This window comes from Strix aluco, chromosome 4 (assembly GCF_031877795.1).
Source record: "Strix aluco isolate bStrAlu1 chromosome 4, bStrAlu1.hap1, whole genome shotgun sequence".
In the NCBI taxonomy this organism is placed as follows: Eukaryota; Metazoa; Chordata; class Aves; order Strigiformes; family Strigidae; genus Strix; species Strix aluco.
The window spans coordinates 99673196-99696498 of NC_133934.1; the positions used below are offsets into that span (position 1 = coordinate 99673196).

The window sequence follows — 23303 nt, forward strand, 5'->3', positions numbered from 1 at the left end:
AGAAGAAAGGAAACAGGTAAATCAATATAAAGGAATATGAACACAAATGATTACCTACATAGTTGCCAAAAGGGAAAATTGAAGCATACAATAGGAAAGTGTAAAAAACCCACTGATTTGCATATAAGAATCTTTAAATTGTTATTTAAAAATCTTTATAGTATCTAAAAAAAAAATTATATTTTAAGGAGACAATGCAAACAAAAGTGATGAGCTCAGATACTGCAAAATACTGGGAAAAAGTAGTCAAAGAACAAGAGGAATATAATAAACGTAATGTATTAACCTGAGAACCAGAAAAAAATGTCTACAGTTAGTCCACGGAGTAAAGGTTAATTCTGCTTAGAGTTTAGCCATGAAATGAAGCATTTCAGTTGAAGAGCAGCAGGAAAGGTTACCTCTGAAGCACTGGAACCTCTAGTGGAGTTCTCTCACTTGAACAGGGGAATAATTCTCCCTATGCTGTTCTAGATACGTTATCTCGGGGATTCCTTATTATGTGCTGTCCACAGTGAGCCATAGGCAACTTGTAAACAAAAAAGGAACTCTGTCTTCTTATGAATCTGGAACTAAAAGGTCACTTTATAGAAATAGGAATTTATAATCAATAAAATTGTCTACAAATATAAAAGGGTTTTCTCACACTAGAAAGAAAAGTGTTTTTCTAACCATTCTAACCACTTTCATTCAACCTTGTTACAATGCACAATGTTCAAAATTATTACTGGGTGAGTCTATGATAGCAATAGCAAGACCTAAACAGAAAAGAACTCTGAATGTGAAGCTGAAGAACTATTAAAACTGAAGATGAAAGTCCTCACTGAGACTAAACCAAAAAGATATGCTACGTTGAGAAATTATGTAAAGAATTTTTCTGTATGCAGTGAAAGTATACCATAAGTTTGGGGACCTTCCAGAAACAGTCAGCAAAATACAGGGCCTAGTTCTTCAACTCTATTCCCCTAAACAGCATGATGAGGTTCTTACAGTTATCATATAGTTCTGAACACCAGTGCCACACCAAAACTGATTTCCTTCTCATTAATAAAAAAAATGGTTTGATGCCATAATTAGAATGTATTTGTTTAATATATTAATAATATATAATAGTTGTGGTCTCCATGTACTTACAATTTTAGAATCTGGTGTACTTAAATTCTTTAGTGATGAGTTGATATGAAATATTGTCTATTAGATGATGTCTCTTTCAAACAGCATATTAGTTTTGTGCACAGAACTCAGATACACCTTCTGGGTGTAAATAAAATGGTTGTATTTATCAATGACCAATCTGACAGGTTGAAAAAAGGTCAAACTGTTATCTCACAGAGAACTACCATGGAAAACATTCTGAATAACCAAAGTAATAACAGTTTTTTAATTCTACAGCACCTTTTATCAGAATGCTAAGTATCATTATATTGAATTTGCTTTTAAATATACAGTACTGAGATTTGGAAAGATCAATTGATACATCCGGCATCAATCTGTGACAGACTCAAAAAGAAAACAGATTTTCTCAATACCACTGTAAGAAATTACATTAAAATTAGGGAATTAAAATTAGATGAATATTGCAGTTAAAATATCAGAGACAGGATATCTTAAATAACCCTCACATCAAATTGTCAAAGGCAAATATAGTATCTCAATGGCCTACAACAGCTATCTAGTATCCTGGGATCATCATTAAAATTCACTACTTGTACTTTAAGATTAATCTGCTGATAAAAACTTTATCATTTGAAGTTGGATATTATACATATTTTAAAATTCCATGTCCTAATGATAATAGAAGACTAAAACAAAGCTTCTTTTCCTATTTCGTGTTCCACCTCCCACAACAAAATATATATTTAATATAAGTGATGAGTTCATCAACCCTTTGAAAGCTGTCAGTATGCTTTACAGACAGCCTCTGTTTTCAGATTCTACCTCTTCAGGAATGAAAAGATTATACTTCTGCAAGTAATTTTACAGGCAGGAATAGGACTATTCTTTAAAGTCAGAAAGAGGGAGACCATCTACATCAATCATTACAATTTAGAGATACCAATTAATCCCCCAATCTCTAGTTATATGTGTACTATTATATCCCATTGCAAGCTATAGATTTTGCATAAAATAGATAATGTAAGAGAAAAGTACAAATTCCTAATACCAAGATTGAAACAGCCACATGTTTGTGCTGTGCCTGCTGGGTACAGGCAGTAGCAAGAAAACTGGCTCAGTCCCATCATGTAAAAAGGTTGAAAAGTATTATTCATTAGAGATATTGCAGCAACAAGATGATGTAGATATGCTCAAAAAAAATGTAAACCTGGAGGACTGAATGGACAAATCCTACACCTAGCTGCACTCCACAAAATTTATATTACACTATATGATAAAATAAGAGCTTCAGGTGCAACAACAAAGAAGGAAAATAGAATGTATAACTGTAAAAAATGCAAATGCCACAGGAAAAAATGGTGCATTAAAAAAGTAAAAATAAATGAAGGTTTATACATGACACAAAGTTTGTGATGATAAATTTTACTACATTACTGAGCTTAAGCCTATCTGACTTACAAGTAAAGGGGAAAGGACTCCTACCCATCACTCTCCTGACACATTTGTAAGTAGGAATGTGTGTTGTGGCCTTTTATTCTCTTACAGCCAGTAGTAAAGCTCAGCAGTGGTATCAATCTTGTGGAAAAAGGGAGGATTGGAGAAGGAAACATGCAAGGGTTGGCAACTGCATTTACAGATGTACAAATAGACAGAGGAGAACTACAAAGCTTAGGTTTATATCACTCATGTTTCTCCCTCTAAAATAACAGTAATATCAATAAATCAAGCAGATAAGAAAAAAAAATCTTGTAAACAAAAGAAAATACGTAAACAGTTTAATTATAGCAATATTTGTCTAATGTCACTTAACTGTTAAAATAAGTATTAAAACTCACACCTTTACAATGTGCTACAGAAGAAAAGCAGGCATGTTTTATATGATATTTATGGTGTTATTCATCACTTTTGAGATTAAATTCCCACTTGAAGTGTACCGTGGAAAAGTAAAATTGATTTCTACCTTCTGGTAAATAAAAGTAAAGCTATATTCTGCCAGCTCCAGGGGCGTCAGCAGAACAGTTTCACCACTGTAGCTAACTGTCAGTGTTCTGACAAAGTTCATGAGAGGGTAACACAGAAGCTCTCAGTTTAAAAGTACAGAAAGATTGAGTTCTTTTCAGTGGTAGGCAGACAGGAGGGGTTAAAAAAAAAAAAAAAAAAAAAAGGTTATTTGAAATGTCCCTAATTCTATTACCTCTTTGGTTCTTTCTTCCTTGGGAAGTTTGCAATGCATGAATTTTTAATGAGAACAGAGGCCCAAGGAAGTTCTACTGAAAAAATAAACAAGACCTTTATAACAGTAATATTGACAGATGTATATCTTCCTAGAACAAAGAACTAAAGAAAAAACCACTTCCAACACAGAGGTTTCTGTTGCATATGTGGCAACTCAGTATAACACAACACATGACAGTTCTGAAGAAACTGTTTTCTTTCACTATATAAGACATTTTAGTGACTATCTTCCTGAGAATCATAAAATGAGTAGTTTCATGAGCACTGGATTTTTCAAAAAACAATTCAACAAAAGCCAAAATTGTCATACAAAGGAGTTATGATCTCATCTGAATGGAGGCAAAGTGAGTCATTAAAAGGAAGACATAATACACGCCAAATTTCCTGTCCAGCTTCCTCTGACCTCTGTTGGCAGAGCTATTTTCCTGTTGCAGTAAAAAGCATGCCTAGAAATTGTTCTGCCCACTATGCAAGCTCTGTCAGGAGAATACAACTGACATGCTCGTACAGCAGGAAGGATCACATCAGGTATGCTCATCAACACATATACTTGACAGTTCTCTAATTGCAATGATTTATGTGGAGTCCTCCAACCCAGTTTAAAAATCTACTCCAACAGCAACCCAGCATTAAGCGTTGCTTAAACCTGGCTTAATCACCTTACTAACCTTTAATATAAAATACTGTCTTGTCATGATTAAAATATTATAGAAAATTGAATGATCTTAAGCCTGATATGCTACTATATCCACACAAGAATGTGTACCGTGAATTTATCTTACACTGAATTTTCTGACTTTCCTGTTATCCTAATATAACATTTTGTGAGAAAACCCATACCTGAACGGTTTCTATTGAGAATCATCTTACATAGCCATATATCAAAACAAACATTCACTGTTGTCCTCTAATACTCTCCTATTGGGTACTTACACGAGTACTGACAGGTTTGAGATTACTGTGTTGGAACCTATTTTCGTGTGACAGCCGCAGTGCAGATACTTGTCGATACACTGGTGCTGAATGCTAATCACTACTACTGTCTGGGAACAATTGCCAGCTACGTCACTTATCACTAGAATGAACAAAAAGGCCTTAACTGCCTTATTTGCTTTGTGCTCCCTGCTGGAATGGCTAGAGACCACTAGGAAATACTAGGAGGCTTAAAATAATTACAAATCAGTAGGAATGTCAAGGGCTAATGATAAAAGCAGGTCCAAAAGTCGCTTAAGGAAGTCATTACTGTTCATATACATAATTTTAATGCTGTTCAAAAGAGATCTTGATTATTTGTATGAAATCTGAATTGAGCACAGGTTATGAATAAAATGCATTAAAATATGTAATGTGGGATATAGGCAAGACACAAAGCATACATTTCCCTTAGTTTGTATATTCAGCTATATCACTTGACAATATTCTCATAGAACAACTTCCTATAAAATCAGTATTTTCAGCTCTTAAAAAGTAATTTAAAGTTTATATACTAAACTATAATTTTGATAATTCAAAATTCATAGAACAGATGCAAAGTAGGTACTTCTTTGATGCTAATTAAACAGCATGCTCAAATAGTATTTCCTGTAAATAAAAGCACCTCTTCCTTTTTCTCCAAATAATGATCATCAGGGTATACTCATAATTTAAAAAAAAAAAAAAAAAGTGGGAAAGAAGACACAGAAAAGTAGTAAGAACACTTTTTAAAAAGATCTGTGCGCTCAACGTTTTAAAAAAATTCTAATTACAATACAGAAAATACTAAAATTAAGAGAGAATAAATGCTGAACAGAGTGTTCATAAAATATCCCTAGCTGTTGGCAAAGATTTTATCTTTGTCATTTAATGAAGATGAAGCCAAATAACTCTTGCTGGAATGGAAGCAGGCTGATGAAGGCGGCTTTCAAATTGAAGTGAGGGATATCGCAATTTATATTTTTCTTAGTAGTTCTTCTATCTGTACAATTTCTCCCTAAATTTCATTACTTTCTGTATTAGACATCCCTTTCAACAGATAGTCATGTGCTGATCAAAGATATATTGCTTTAATATGCTTGTGTTCTGTTGTATGTTAAATTGTTTGTTCATACAGCCAGCAAGTTCTAAGCAGTTCACAAAATATCAAAGGATCAGTAATTAATAATAACGTTAACTTCCAGGGGAAATTAGCTTGTTGTGAAAAAAACTTTTCTAGTATTTGATCTAATTTGTGCAAGATCTGACAGAAGCATTCCGCTAACTTAAATAAGCAGATCATGTGTTAAAAACTTAGCACATACTGAATGCTTACATTATTTGAACACAAAGTACATTAAATTTAACAGTACATTAAAAAAATAAGGTATTTATTAAGCATAAATCAGTTCTAAAGAGCATGGTATGAAGTAACTTTAACAATTTTCATAGGGAAGGCAAAAAGATACACAGTATGATGATTTGTGGACATAATGAATATTTTTTTCCAGTTAAAAGAGAAATACATGAGCGTAATTAAAATACTGCTAAAAGCACAATTTATGCATTTAAAAATAAGACATGAATTAAATTTGTTTAGTATGTTTTTAAAGAGACTTAAGTTTACTTCATTCTTCATCAATAATTTTTCATTTCAAATCTATTTTTTATTACATACACTACTTAAATAATGTCCCTATGTTACTGTCCACAAACATATTTCAAAATTCTTAAATTAAATAAACAAAGAAAGAAGTCTGTTTGCCATTCCTAGGTTGATATCCAGCTAATTAAGCATGGTTTTAGGGGTTACTCCATTATAATTTATAAATGATCCAGGAAGTAAATACGTGTGTGCATATATACATAAACATACATATACCAATAGTTATTCTGTCTCCAGACACATCAGTGTGTATCCTTGGTATTTATTAGTCAAATTTTAAAAAAGACTATTTCACAAGATACTTTGTTTTCATCAGAGATTTAAAAAAGACAACAAAACAAATTAAAAGAAGAAAAATGTTTTCCATTCAATTTACCAATTTCTAACAAGAGTTAGATATCTATGGTTATGGGTGTATATATGTGAATGAACGAATAAATCCTTAACCCACCATATCTTTTTTTCTCCAGTTTGCAAGCTGTCACCCGTGAAAAGTATGGTGTAGATGGTAGGATGATACTGTACCTGATTGGCTCTGGAGGTGGTCATGGGATCAGATGGAGAGGACTTGGTGGTAGTTGGGGAAGATGGCAATGTCTGGGAACAAAGCAGTTCAGGAGCAAATCAACCTTTACAAGCCTTAGACTGAACAGTTAAAAAAATAAATAAACCAACAAAAGTAACATAACTAGAAAATTAAAATAAATAAAAAATGCCTAAGACAAAAATCTTTCTCCTACTCATTGGAACTTAATGGAATTTAAAGTCAATTGGATAAATAATGCATGTAAATATGCATGCTTATGCATGTAAAAACAAATTAATGACTTGAAATCAAGATGGTGAACTCACATAAATACTCAAAAATATGCTGACCACATGAGGAATATATTCTTTCCTCTCTCCTCCTCTTGGGGAAAATGAAGACTATAGTAAACAAAAATTCCAGCAAGTTCAATGAGCACACTAGAAACAGTTATCAGTCTACAAACAAACAGGGCCAACATCTGAAAGAAGTTAGAGACATTTACTTTGGCACCTTATAATGCACCATTCTATAACACGGACTATAGCCAGCAAACTGTGTTCCGTATCTTACAATTACACTGAAGCTACTGAGTTTTTAGTAATATACTAACTGCTAAAATATTCATTGATATTTTTTAATCAAGAGGCAGGTGAAAAAATGTAAACATCAATCTCATGACAGATGAACATGCAACTAATACCTTCACAACAAATTACTACAATATATTTATGTTTAGTGTTAAAAACGTTCATTTAGTTGAGCAAAGATTAATAACTTATCATCAGGCCTGTGTTCAAAATAAACACAAAAAAGAATTAAGAGTCATATTTATTGATCACGTTTTCTAAATAATATACAAACGCTTAACATTAATTCTTGAACATATCAAAAAAGCACTGCTCTGTTTAAAATTTTTATATACACATTTCTCTTTTTAAAGTATTAGATCCTGACAAAATAACTCTTCTTTTCTATAAATGTAGTGAAAATGTAAAATTCCAATCTTCGAAACATAACATACAATAGTTATTCAAAGCATGTTTTTTGACATCTTTGTTATATGTAAATATTATAAAAAAATCCAAAATTACACTACTTTTGCTTTAAGAAATAAGATACTAAAATGCTATACAATGTGATTTATCATATGGTCATATAATTACTAACCAAAACTATTTAGAAATAAATGAAGCAAAATTTCACACTTTCAGCAGTTCTGTTACTTACAATCATTGACAGTCCCTCATAAAATAGGTATACATACTTTTGCACTAAAACTCTTAATGCATATGAGAAAGCTGGGACACTGTGAATGCATAAAGTTGTGTATTAGCAAAATATGGGCTTGTACATATGCACACACAAATATTTTAGCTGTATGTTAAGCAATATGAAGATCCATTTTTTTCATAGTTTGTACATAAACAAGCAGCCAAAACAGGAAAAAAAAATCTTTAAGAAACAGATCCTTAATTTGTGTTTCCAACTTGTAACTCATGTTATAAAACAATAAAACCAAAAATAAAACATATACAGCTTAAGCATCAAGTGGGTCTCTTTCAAAAGGCTTAGGTAAAAAATTACTATCATGTATAGAGCATTAAAAAAATATATAGCTTGGCAGAATGTTATTGGTCAGCAGACACTGTACATTGTGAAAATCAAAATGATTATAAAGGATTCTCCCATGTCTTTCTGTGCAGATCATGGGTTTGTTTGTGAGGGGATAGAATTATTTAGAAAAAGAAAAGTCAGATTCCACGATAGTACAGGGCTAACCCTATTCAGTTATGGAATTATACTTCTGGTTTTAGTGGGATGATTCAATATCTCTCTTACCAGATTCTAAAATTGCAATGAACTGACCTTCATCATTTAAGCTTAAACTAATGGGAAAAGAAACCAAAAAATCCCACTCCCAAACAAATAGAATGGAGGACTGTAACATCCTCATAGGTTCTCTTTATTATAGCTATATATTAAGCTGTCATCCTGAACTAAAAAAAATTTTAAAAGATTGTTACTATTCTACAGCAAAACTCTGAAAATATATTTTGACTAAAATATGTCAGACATCTGATAGTTTGTGTGATCAACACCACTGCTAACTAGGACATACTGAATTGCATATTGTTTTGGTATGCTAGGCTAATTAATAAATGGAAAAATAGTTTGTTCTAGGCATTACTAAATCTAACTAGTGGATTTATCAGAAAATATGTAGAACAGTTCAACACGGAATAATGACCTAATCACTGATACCACAATTAATTTAGGAAACTGGAAGCCTCTCAGTTTTTAATTCACATCAATCTTCCTGAAGCACAGAAATGTATGGCTGAGATGAAAAAGGAGTGACAGTAATCATTTCAGGTGACTGTTGAACTGTAACATCTCTTAAGTAGAAGCATTTCACTATTCTATTCTAGCAAAAGCTTGTTTAAAATACAATGGAAAAAGATAAAAAACATTTAGAAGCAAAACAACTGTACTAATGAACAAGAATCAAGTATGGGCATACACATTTTTTTCCAAACACACATACCAATGACAAAATACTGAAAATAGCAGCAAGATTTTTTGTTTTGTGTTTTCGGTGTTTTCTTTGTTTATCAGGTTGATTGAGTTTGAGGCTTAATTTCTCTTACTGTGCTTACTGACATAACTGCTTTAATTTTTTTATATATATCTATACATATATATAAAAAGTGTGTGTGTGTGTGTGTGTGTATATATATATATAAAAGAATTGAGAACATTTTGTAAAAATTAATCCCTTTTCATGTTTCTTTATAATTATGGAGACACATTAATTTATGGAGACACACCTATTTATTTCAACATTAAAGTAACACAAAGTAATTTCTCAAAAATAAAAAAAATTAAACACAGCATTTAGTTTTTGTATTGAATTTCCACTGGCTGATAAGAAATTTATTGATACACTCTCAATTGATTTGGAAGAACTTCTAGGCAAAATTACTTCTTAAAGAAAGTTGGACAGAGCTCAATAATTCTGATTTATTATGCAGTGTAGAATTTTTTTTTTTTAAATTTGGCAAGTGTTTTGCATTAGGCTTGAATTTAGGAGTTGTTAGGCTTCTGGGAATGATATGTATAAAGTGATCAGAAATCGTAAGATGAATTTACATTACAGAGTTTCAATTTTTGAGACTGAAACGTGTACTACAATTGAAGCTTTCTTGAAATTGCAGGTTGACTGCTGGCAAGGTTATAGAAAAAAGCCAGTCAGAATTTCTACCATACACCACTTTTAAGACTCACGGGGTTTTTTTAAACTATATCTTGAATAGTATAGTTCAAGCTATGATGAAATTGGTCTTCTGTTTTCTCAAATATTATTTGCTTTCCTATTACTTATGAGACAATGAATGGAAGACTATATTTACAGGTAAGAGTGGTGTTTGTTTTTACTTTAAGCTTCTAGAACAGATGTTTGAGAAAACAGACTTTAAGTAATGAAAAGGAGGTTAATTTTAGAAATAAAATTCTGTTTGAGCCATATTTGAGTTGTAGTATTTTCTGAAAGTCCAAGAAAATACTTCTTCCTTGTGTTGCCCGCAAGAATTGATTATACTGTGAGACTGCTCTCAGGCTGCACAACATACTAAAGGGTGCAGAAAGATGATGAAAGCATCACACTTCCATGCTTCATATTTTTGAGTAACAGAGTGAATATATAGCTGTATCATGGCAGTATAGAATACATATACTCCATCTGCATAGTGTTCCAAAAGGTCTCTGAGCTCTCTTTCAATGACTTCATGAAATGCCTAATGTAGAACTACGTATAAACGACAAAAGTCACACCCTTATATATACTAAAAAAATTTCAATACTTACACTCTAGATAATAAATATTGTACTGAGACTTAATTCTCAGCACCTATTAATATATTTATATATAGAAGAGTAGAAAGAAAATGTAGAAAATTAAACACCATTTTAAAACAGGGTTAGAGACATGAAAGCATGTAAAGAATGTCATTTAAATGTGAACATGAAACTGCATTTACAGCTTCCCAATTTCTAGTTTCTCACTACAGGGGTTGTCAAACAAAGAAAATCTTGGTAATAATATTACCCACATTAAATTACTATTAATACTAAGCTAATACTGAGTTTCAGTCTTGTATATATTAATATTGGTGCTTTTAATTCACAGAAATTAAAGCGACAACAAAACTAGTTTGCTTAAGCCAATATTTTAATGCACTTTAAGAAAAGGTGGTATCTTTTTTGAATTGTATTAAATAGTTGAATACCTTCTGCAGCTAAAATGAGAAACAGAGAGCACTGCAAGGCCCCATTGTGCTGAACAACATAAAAGACTGACTTACTAGACTTTCAACAGTATCAGAGATGAGCCTTTCTAAACAGACCACTTGCTTTGCTAAACATACTGAGTCTTCTTTTCATCTGCTGTGAATTTCTTTAATCTGTAACTCTGGCAAACGATTCGCATCTCAGTGATGACTGTATAAATACATAACACATTTCCAAAATAAAATTTGGAAAAAAGAAATAATCAAGGATTAATAATTTATTTACAATCCAGATTGCAAAAAGGCTACCTTGACAAACTCAGTGATCTAATTTTACTTGCCACCTTTTCGCTTCTGTAAAGAACAAATAAAGTACATTCTGATTATATTACATCCTCTTTGCATTTGGTTCTGCTTTTGTGTAAAAGAATAGATGGGGCATAGGGCAATACAAAAAGACTAAGAAAACTGGCATATATAGAGGTAACTTATCTGCATTTATGAACTCTTTGGGACTTGTCTTTGAAAAAAAGAAAAAAAAAGTGTGGTAAGTATAATGTAAAAGAAAGGTTATCTCATGTTATCTCATGTCTGGGGACAAGAAGGTGTAAGGAGCTTAAAGCAAACCAGCAGGTGCCATTTGGATCATCAGGGCAACTCTGGATGGAGGGAATGATTTAGGATGAAGATTAAAGTAAAATGGACAAAGAAGAAATCAGGACATTCTCTTTCCTCAAAACTTGTCAAAGTAACACAGGAATACTACAAGATCTGGTGCTGTTAAATAGACATACTATAAAACTCAAGTAACCAGACACAGGCATCGAAACACATAAGAAGATCTGGGTCTAAGATCTGGGTCAAATAAACACCAAGAAGAAAAGGTCAGCTTTTGATTATGGGCTAACTTTGGGATTTGGAAAAATACTACCAAAACTATAAAGCCATCAGAAGGCATGAGATAATTTCAGAATTTTCTGAAAAATAAGAACACTACTGAAAATTTCTATAATGTTGAATGCTGCTGTTCATCCCCCAACAAAATCTTCTATTCACATTCCACTTTTGAAGCACATACAGTGAAGAGTTAATCATCAGCTACAGAGTTAATCATGCTCACAAAACATGGTTTCGCATACATATTGATATTATAACCAACACTGGCGAAATGAAACAGAAAATTAAAACAGTGATCTGGCACCAGAATTAAGTCAAGGGCACACGAGGGACAGGATACAGGATACACATTTTAATGGAATGCTAAACTTTTGCCATGAGATCTAATTTATAGAATTGGCTCCCTAGTAAATAATGGCGATTTTTTGGTTTTGTCCTCACAACTTGTAAACATATCTGCATATCTCATTACTCATTGCAGAATAACTGGGGTGATTCTTCACCTATGTTCAACAGTGAGAAAAGCTTATGAGAAATTATTGACTAGATGAAGAGACACAGTGTTCTACAAAACTACTTACTATTGTTTACCTGAAATGAAAAATGTGGAATTATTTTCTCATACTCTGGAGTTTAGTAAGGTTCATCTAGGTGACAGGCTGTTGCCTTAAATGGATGATAAAAAGAAGAAAGGTTCATCAGAACGGAGAGGCATTATAGGAAACCAGTGAAAGTTTCTTAAGGAAGGACAGACTTGGGGATATTGGTGGATGAAAAACTGACTACGAGTCATAATACGTGCTCGCAAGCCAGAAAGCCAACCGTGTCCTGGGCTGCATCAAGAGAAGTGTGGCCAGCAGGTCGAGAGGTGATTCTCCCCGTCTACTCCACTCTTGTGAGACCCCACCCGGAGTACTGTGTCCAGCTCTAGGGCCCCCAACATAAGGAGGACATGGACCTGCTTGAGTGGGTCCAGAGGAGGCCATGAAGATGATCAGGGGGCTGGAGCACCTCCCTTATGAGGACAGGCTGAGAGAGTTGGGGTTGTTCAGCCTGGAGCAGAGAAGGCTCCAGGGAGAGCTTATAGGGGCCTTCCAGTACTTAAAGGGGGCCTACAGGAAAGATGGGGAGGGACTCTTGATCACGGAGTGTAGGGATAGGACGAGGTGTAAGAGTTTTAAAAATTAAAGAGTGTAGATTTAGATTAGAAGTAAGGAAATTTCTCAGTGTGAGGGTGGTGAGACACTGGAGCAGGTTGCCCAGAGAAGCTGTGGCTGCCTCCTCCCCAGAATTGTTCAAGGCCAGGTTGGATGGGGTTTTAAGCAACCTGGTCTAGTGAAAGGTGTCCCTGCCCATGGCAGGGGGGTTGGAACTAGATGATCCTTGAGGTCCCTTCTAACCCAAACCATTTGTTGAAGTCTACCGAGTCTTTATAGTCAGAAGAACTCATATCCTGTACTAAAAAAAAAAAAAAAAAAATAAATAAAAATCCACCATTTAAGCCAGTATCTTCACATCTGTATCTTTAACTCGCGTTCTATTTAAGCACTTCAAAGAAAACATTTTATTTAAAGATGGTGAATGTTTCAATGTTTTGGTGTTGTTTTTTTTTTTTTTGTTGTTGATCAGCATTTCTGAAGTAGTCATTTTCACTAGAAGAATGTGAATTTACAAATCTGAGTTCAGACATTCAGTTTTTCAAATTTTGAATACAATGTCTGGTACCATTATTAATGAACAGAAGTTAAAGACTCATGAAAGGTTAATTATCTACTGAAAAAGCTGAAATGAAGCTGGCTCCAATGAAAACATTAATTGGAAGTTCTATATGTGAAAGTTTTACTCTAGTTTTTCAGGGAAGAAATTCTAAAATCATTGTTCATGCTTTCATAGCTAAACATTTCATAGAATCAAAGAATGATTTAGGTTGGAAGGGATGCTGGAAGACCAAAGAGTGTAAAATCCTGCTTAGAGCAGAATGAATTATAAGATCACACATCTTTCCTTCCATATAATGCACAGTTCTGCAATGGCCATCTTTGACTCCATGTTCTTGCTGGACAGGCTGCTATAACACCTGCTACCTGGAAAACAACTCAAAGCTGGAAGGAAAATTCAACTAGCATACAATGAAGCTGCAATAGTTTCTCTGAAGGTGATGTGATAAGACCACATTATGCAGCCTTTTCCACTGTTCATAGGAGCTGCTCTTAATTTAGAGGTGAAATTTAAAGCTTTGTATGCTAATTACAAAGCAAAAAACAGCTCAGGCTCCTGATCACTTTATGAAAATTGTACTCTGTTCACCTGGGTTACAATAGGGTCTGAAAGAGTTGGTGTGACACTTCAAGTAATAAAGAGAGAAAAGGGAGGTTAGATGCTCATAGCAGTTTCTAGGAAGCAAAAGTGTACAGGAATCAGTTGGTTATTGTCAAATGATACCTACAAGCAGCTGATGGCTGACATCTATGAAGAGAGCATTTATGTTATGTAGAGATAAAAGATGCAAATGTTTGTCAATTAAACATCTATCAGACCTGCTTGGAGGAAAGAACTACTTGGTATCTATTGGTAAATCCACAGGATTAGGAGATGTGAAAAAACGCAGTGGAGAAGGTTCAAAAGGAAGCAGACACACTTGTTTACAAATCTTCTGAAGCTGAAAAAGTTGAAGTCCGATAAACCACAATGTTTGGATAGTGACTTCCATTAGTAAGGAGAAATGCCAGGCCAGACTCGGCCTCCATGTATACCCATGCCTTTCCTGAAGACAGAAGTGCTGAAACTCAAGCAGCCAGCAACCGGTTTACCTATTATCTTTTTTCACTGAAACTGTAGCCAGAAGATACTTCCTTTCTTAGCTTGCTTCTCTGAGGCAAGTGTCAGTAAAGCAGCCCAGGATAAAGAAATGACAATAGAGAAATGAGAGCTGCATGCTCATATAGATGTGGGTGGCATTGCAAGGCTTTAACAACAGGTATCATCATTTATGGGGGGAAAACTACCTTTGCTTTTTTGGTAGAAACAGCTAGAAAGCAAACAGAAATATCTTCAAAGGTTCTAATGAAGGTAAAATTGATTATTACAAATCAACTCTTGATCTCAAATGCTGTCCTTCAATCTGCAACATAATATTTTGGGTACCGAAGTTCTTGGGTAACACTACAAGACAGGATAAGCCATGTAAAAATTTGTGTAAAAGAAGATTGTAATTCATAAGGCTTATTTTTTGTCAAGTTCAAAATGACTTGTATTATATGTTATCCCAATCATTTTAATAAAATTGTGACCTGTCTGCTATTAGAAAAAAAATAATAGCAACACTGGACTTCTAGATCACGACCAACTATTATAAAATATTATCCTTCTAATTTCTTAGAGGTATTATATCTCTCATTAAGATACAGGATATTCTGACATTGGAGGATAGATTACTTGACTGCAAACTCTAAGAACTAAGCTAACAATTTCACTTCTTGGTAAAAATAATGGATTTTAGATTTATTGAGTCAATATTTATAGTGTATGAATTTATCATGAATAGAAGTTGCTTCATTAAAAGAGAAGTTAATCAATTCATTGTGGTTAAAACTGCTCTAACATATGCACATGCATATCTCAAACATTTGCAGTCATATTATTATGCACCTGTATGTATACAGGTAATATATTAAAATTCTATTATGTAGAGCCAGTCACTAAATAACAGTCTTATAAGCTACACACTTCACTAGCAGCAGCTCTGTTCACTAATCCATCCCTTCAGAATTTAATACAGCATTCCAAACATGGAATTTTATTTAAAAAAAAGAACACAACAAAACCCAAACCAACCAACCAAAAAAAAAAAAAAATCGAAAAAAACCCTCAACTACTTTACAAATAAGTTTTCTGCAGAAGTAATGTGGACAAGTTGTATCAATTACATATACAAGACAGGAAATATTTAGGCATGTCACTAAACAGCTCTGTAATCTAGTTTCTCAGGATCTTACTGACTTACTAAAAAATTAGTTTCATTTCATTGAAAAGGGGAAAAACACTTTTCACTGTTATAGAGAACACTTATTTCCCATTGGGTTAAAAAGTATTAGCATGAAATTTAACGTTTTACAAGCAGAAAAGCCATTCAAAATACAGATCGCTTCAGCTTTTTCTCTCTACCTCTGGCATAATAATTTTCATGTCTAATGATTTAGAAACTAATCTTATAAAATTGGGGCTTTTCTTTTTAGTATTTTCTTATAAATTATCTAGAGTATCTTTTAAGTATTGCATATACAGAAAAACTAATACAGTATTAAATATTAGAAATCATATACAATGGCTTATGCATAGTTTCATCCATCTACAGCAGACTGATTGTTCCAAACTCATCCTGTTCAAACACGTATTCATAGAAGCATTCTGTGTATGTCACTATATACAAAGTAATTGCATACAGTTACCAAATGATAAGATACTGAATCTTGCTAGTGTAGAAGGACAAAACAATCTTTTCCCATATAGGACAGGTGAAAAACTAAATTCTATCCTATATAGGATAGAAAGACAAGACAAAATTTTACTAATGTTCACTCATTTCTTTCCTCAGCTTTTTCTTATTCAATACAATGGAAAATAATTTTAAATCCTGTATGACATATATTTCACATTCTCCATACAGGGTAATGTTTTAAAAAATTAAAATTGTTCTGGAAAAATATAATGAACTAAAGAATACTACACCAACAATACCTTGAAAATATATTTTGCATTGCCCATAGATTTTGAAAGAAGTCAGTGTAAAACAGGCAAAAAGATGCCAAAAATAACATAAATTGAAATTGTAGAAAACATCCCAAGTGAATGATCTTTGTATTTTCAAGTTCTTACAGGTAAGACTTTAACGTATCTAATATAGGTTCAAAAAAAACCAATGAACATTTTGTTTTTATTTTAAATACATAAAAGTAGAAAACATTCAGTTATTCTGATTTTTTGTAATGCTAAAGATTTACAAAGAGGTTCATTGTCTAAGATTAAAATTCAGCGATCTTTAACTAAAACCTAGAAGTGTATTATCACCTTATACAGTAAAGAAACATTTATGAAAGAAACACATTAGAGTGTGGCATTGAAATTTATGAAACACTGTCTAAAAGAACTGCTGAGAAACATGGAACATGTAAGTACAAGGAAAAACAGGACCAGCAAATTACTAAAGGGTAAAATAACATTTTCTTAAAGAACATGTTATGTTGCCCCCTTGCAGCCTTAAAGTTTTAAGACTTCTAAAGAGCTGCTGTGACTCTCTATTCCCAACCAAAAACTCACTTGTTTGATGCGGTCTGGATTAACAGTGGTCTGAGGCTGTAGAATGCTGACAGGCTCTGTCTTGGCCACATTTTGAGGCATTTCTCGAATCTTCTCTGCAATGAAGCCATGAACTGCATTTAGTGCTTCAACTGTTCCCTGGATCAGACACACCCGCTCTGTAGTACCTGTAAATACCAAAAGTTGACCTGAATAAAGCAGATTCTTCAAGATCCCACAAATTGCTTCAGTTATGGCATAAAGATGGCACTCAAAAGCAACCTTGCAAAACCAACTATCAATACCTCCATAAACATACAAACGAAAGCAGATATTTTCAAAAGTTAACATACTGATGAGCTGAATATATTTTAAACAACTCGTACTTGTGTAGGTCCTACAAACACATAACTTTCCAAGCCAATCTGGATATATAAAATAAAGAAAGAACAAAACCATTAGGTTTTGTTGGAAATGTTAACAAATACAATAAGTCAGTGCAGAATACATGTCCTTTAAATGATTTTCTAAAATATTGTATAAATTCTAGGTAACACAAGGTTGAACATAATAGGCAGCATTATAGTGGCACTTGGAATAAGCTTTTATAATGAACACCTGAACTGCAAATACATTCATTTAGTGTAGGCATTATTAGATCATTTCTTCAAACAGCTGAAAGTCATTACAGCAAGACCTTTCAAGGCCCACTGATCTCATATATCTGAGTATCCACTTTGTCTTTTATAACCTTCCTACCTTACAACATACCTGCAATAACTGCAATTTACTGAATACTGGAGATTAAGCTGTCTTTAATGTGATTTAGGAGTTGGAAACTATGAAAGCTTGTATGAAATAAGTAGTCAATACCCAAAAATTAAATTTCACTGATTTCTGTTTAGAGTTACGCTGAATACCGTTCATGCAGGATATCCAGACTCTACGTGACTACCTTCTAAGCATCCATGTTCTAAGGTCGTGGGAAAATACTATATACTTGTCAAATAGGTCTGACAGGTGAAATACATATTTATTCTATGTGTAAGAATACTAGGCCTTTGGTGGCAATAAAGCAGAGTAGGGGACAGTTTCCCACCATACTCATTTGTAAAGATAGGACAGATGCTTAAGAAAAAGAGGCCTTGAACATATTTCTCATTCCCAAACTCTACAGCAAAGTGTAACCCTTTGTTTCTTTTCATTTCAGTTTTGCTGGGTTTTCAGTTCTAACCATTCTATTCTGCTCTGTATCATTTTGCTTAACTCTATTCTCCAGTCTGAAGTACATTCTTTTTCTTGTATTGGCTGTCACTCCCTCTCCCTTATATCACCATTATGCACTCTCACTTTTAATTTCACTGACTCTTGTAATGACTTCCCTATCCCTGTAGCCTGGAGGAAGAAGTCTGATGTGTCATGTTTATCTCATCTTTTGTGTACTACCTCATAGAATTTGTGATTCTATGCCAATTACAAACAGACGTTAAATAACTACCATAGCTTTAGTTATAATTCTCTAGAAAGGTTTAGACAAAGCCTACATTGACACATAACCCTTTTCCAAAATGATACTGTGCTGTTTGTGTTACAAAAAAAACCACACCAGTGCTTACTGATTTGATTTCTTAACTAAAAACAACTACAAGATGGCCAAAGATGAATGCAGAACTGTGGAAAAATACTTATTTTTTTGTGACTAGAGTGGTTTTAGATGATTTTGCATGGCTTTACTGTATGCCAGAAGAAGCTTTTTTAACATCTTGGGTTACAGCTTGATACATCCTCACTAGAGAAAGAATATAAAAAACCCCAGTACGATCCTAAGGATACAAATATGAAGCTGCACTGAAATAATCCACATATCAAACGACTTAAATAGGTTCCACAAAACCAGTTTTGACTTGAAAAAACAGGATCTAACAGGAGTTGGAAAAAAAAAATACACTTAAAAGGAATCATTGTAATATCCATTTTTGTTCTGCAGAAATACCAAACCAAGACAACCTAGACGTCCAAGTAAAATTGCTTTGAAATTTCATGTAGTACGTACTTCCATAAACACAGTCTGTACATTTGTAACATACTCAAATTAATGATTTTCCATCAGTATGTTTTTACCTTCAAATACCAGTAGAACAGCTCTACTAACAGAAGAAAATGATAATGTGAACTATCATGATATAAGTGTATTCCTGAAAACATAATACTGCGATGCAAAGATATGCCAGATACATTATTCAATGCCAATGCACATTTTGCTTCAAGATTACAGCGGGGGAAACAAAATAACAAATTTGAGCTATGGAATTACCACAAAAGTAAATATTGATGTATTCCTAGTAAATATTATTGACATGATCACACATGAATCTTTTCTGCTGAAATTTCATTCACTCTACCTAAATAAATGAAAATTACAATGTAATGATATGGTAAATACTAACAAGTTTGAAATTATTTCTGAAGTTCACAACATCTTAGCTGGCCTCATTACCATTGTACAATCTGCACAAAATCACAAGCAATACATAGATTTGAGGAATGTACCAGGGAGGTAAGTGAACTCCTCTTTAAAATTCCCTTCCTATCAATTTTATGTCTTCAGTAATATCTACTGTTATCAACTCATCTTAAGATATGCTCCATATAACACTGCGACATAGTTTTTAACAGAAAATAGTACAGTAACCTTAGTCATCTGCAAGAAAAAATTGCTTTTTATTAGTAAATGCTTCTCATCTGGTTCTGTGGATGATCTCTAAAGATTAAATATCTCATTACCTAAAGATGAAACAACACACTAAGAGCCCTGCCTGCTCATTAACTTAATGTATTCATGTGCACCTAAAATCTTTCAAAGATTTTTTTCCTAAGAAACAGTATCAGGCAATACTGAAATTCACCTTCATAGAAGAAGCTCTACAGAAAAAATGACAGAATGAGAAATAAACATTTTGTTCTCTATTAAAACATGTTTTTTAAAATAATTAAAATTAGGTTTAAAACATGTCAATCAGTACTTCAAAAGATGTCAGGCTAATAGTCCTTGAGATAAAATATAAAGTTAAAATTATTACACTCTTAACAGCAAGTTATACAAATATAATCAAATGCATATTTCACAAGAACAAGATTTTTAGAACATTTATGTGACCTTTGCAACAAATCAACTTAAAACTACAGCTAATTTTCTTTTTCCAAAGCACTCCATCAAAAAAGGGAGTTTGAATGACATAAGTGGAAGTCACCATGGAAAATGAAACTTGGTTCCTAGATGAAGCTTTCTTAAATGCCTTCCCCCCCCCTTCTTGGCTTCCTCCCCCTTTTGCAAACAACTCCTGTGGTTTCTGTGTAAAGCAATCCAGCTCTAAGAAAATGCTCTGGGGAGTCTTTATGCCGCAGTATTAATTGTCTCCTAAATGATGAGATGTGATGTGGATTGATCAATGCAGCTAATGCAAGTGTTCTTTAGGTCAGCAGACAACACACTGAAACAAAACACAGATCAGGTTACGTCCAAGCTACTGGAGACTAATATGGAAAGCACTTCACAGGGATGACTACTGTCAAAACATTGGAAAGGAAAACAGTCAATGCTAAATAGGAATTTTATTAGACTTGACACTAAGTGACTAAAGGCTATTCTACAATCTGTGTCATTTTAGAAGGTGCAATATAATAAAAATATGCTTTATGTCATAGTGTGGAACAAACACACTACATTTTAGTATGTATAACCAGGATGTAGTAAATGGAAATCACTGTTTCATGAAGAAATACAATTGGGCAAAAGCACATTTCACCTAGAGTAAGATACAGTTTTAAAGTGCATCACAGTAGTAGCACATTTTCTTGGAGGGTCAACAAAAAAAAGTAAAAACAAAAAATTTTGGAGAAACTGTATACATGTACAGCTGGGAATTGCTTTAATCTTCTGAAGTGATGTTGTCATATTCCTTCACACAACTCTAATAGCGTTCACTCAGATAACACAGTACAATAATTTACAGGAGTCACACAAAAGGAAAACTGCCAGCTATACGACCAACCTGTATAACAAAAATAAGCCTACGATTCACTAAAGTTGGTGAAATTTCTGTCATTTTACAAGCTTTTAGGCTCCATTAGTGTCTAAAGTAATCTGTCAGATTATTTATCATTTTCAGTTGTTTAACAGTTGCATCCACTCCTTTTTTCACATTTCTGTGAACAAAAGCTCAGCCATCTATATGCATTCTTTTTGTTATATGATTTTCAAAATATGTATTTAAAATACAGATCTCATTTTTGAAACAGCTGATTTGGAGAAAGTGAAATTACCAAATAATCAGTGGCGCTTTTTTTGTGCAAACATAGCAGATATAAAATTTACAATTGAAATCAAAGTTAGGGTCAGGTATTGTATATTGTCTTTCACATATGAAGAGATAAAACATATACAAGAAAATAATAATTCTTCCGCAGAAAATGACCAAATGTAGGTGGTCATCATCCCTGTACATTCAAAAAATGGACAATTTTTTATGTATGTTCAATAACACTGAAGTCCATGACAGAAGTTTACATGTGGTTGCAAAACAGGAAAACCACTATCTAAATACATGCTGATGATGATGTTGCTACAATCATGTCATGTTTATTTTTTCTAAGGAACCCAAGTAAATTAGTCAGTATTTGTATGTGCTGTACTTTTCAGCATGTAAAATGTGTTTCTTTCCTCTTATATCAGAATTAAAATTCAGTTTGCACGTGTATGTTTCAACTATTTCTTATCAACAAAGAGGCAGAACGTAATTGCACAGAAAAGCCTGCCTGTACTGCCCAATAAAAATAGATTTTTAAAACTAATGGAGAAAAAAGAAATCTTAATTCAGTTTTTTGTTTGTTTAGCTTTCAGAAGGAAATTTTTTGCACTGAATTTTTTAATCTGAAAACAGACACAGCATTATCTAAAATACTCTTTTTTCCCTGCAGTTCCATGGGAGAGGGGAAGATGCATTAGCAGCCACCAGGTAATTTAGAAGTAAGTAAATAAAAACCTGTTCTGAAATCTAGTAAGTTAGTTAGGCCTAAAAGCTAAACAGCTTGCAATAACTTTATTTTAATCATTAGTTTTTTCTTCCACCTCCTTTAACTACCTAAAACTTTACTTCTGGCAAATATCTTTGCCAACCACATGGCACTAATTTTGTCAAGAGCTTCAAAACAACAGACCACAAGCTTTTTCTCTGTGAAGGTTGTTATTTACTTATTAGACAACTTTAAAACAACCATTAGAATAAATGGTAGAAGATGCAACAGGATGATGCATTCAACATCTTTATTTCTATATTTAACAGGCATACATCTATATATGGTTACCATTAAACTTTAAGTGTTTGCTTAAAGACTCTGAATGTGTAAGAGTTCTACTGTGTTCACAGAAACCTTAGTTGAAATGTTTTGGAGAACGCACTGTACCTTTCAGAAAGGACTGTCTTGCATTTATGTGACTCTACTTTACATCAATCTTAAAGAGCATTTGAAAACCTAAAAAGCACAATGTATTACCAGCCCAGGGTAATCCCAATACATCCACTAATTAAATCTCCTTCTATTTTTCCAGCATACCATGCCGATCTCTGACACTGAAAGGGAAAACCTGACAGAGGAGCCAAAGCCAAAAACCTTAGCTAAATGAAAGGCTGCACTACAGTCTCTCATCAGCTGATTTGCATTAAGCTTTTTAGTTGACAACTCACAGGACAGCAGTCTACTAACCCTAACATCCCATACGTTTATTTTTGTGATCCATCATCAAATGGCCTGTAGAGTCAGATTCTATATAACACCGCCACCGACTCTTTCAGCCTAAAACCGATCTTGCAGAAGCTCTTGGTAAAATAGGACTCCACTTTGACACCATTCCCAAGCAATGTAAAATTTGTCAATTACACACTTAACGTGAAAATCAGATAAACTCTTCCTTGCATATAACATTTCCTCTCTACACTTGCATAAAACCTCAGCAAACAAAAGTCAGACTATAAAAATCTGGTTTATTCATATGTATTAGCAGTATTTCACAATGCCTTACACAGATATGAAAAACCTTTGTCATATAAATGACAAAACGTACACAACTTTAAATGCAACACATAAGAATATCCCACATATGTGCAAAGTGTCACAGAAATCTCAAAAAGACGGTTTTATTCTTCAGTCCTCGTCTCCCTCCTGTCTTTTTACCTTTGTTTCTTGAGAGAGAACTAATTGGTCTTAATATAGAGCCTGTTCCCATATTGCACACAGAAAGACAGATCACGAAGGTTTGTTTTGAGAGCTAATA

At 33.4% G+C, this 23303-nt stretch overlaps 1 protein-coding gene across 3 annotated transcripts in view; it reads right to left on the reverse strand.

Moving 5' to 3' along the window:
- The window catches only part of NOVA1 (NOVA alternative splicing regulator 1), a 155734-nt gene that overhangs the window by 22714 nt on the left and 109717 nt on the right, over window positions 1-23303 (reverse strand). For 2 of the 3 annotated variants that reach the window (XM_074824535.1, XM_074824537.1), the window contains 2 exons: window positions 16994-17160; window positions 6491-6562 (listed from right to left, as the gene is read on the reverse strand). In XM_074824535.1, coding sequence (XP_074680636.1) covers window positions 6491-6562; window positions 16994-17160 — 239 coding nt within the window. The remainder of the gene's footprint in view (window positions 1-6490; window positions 6563-16993; window positions 17161-23303) is intronic. The other variant, XM_074824536.1, reaches the window with a different exon arrangement.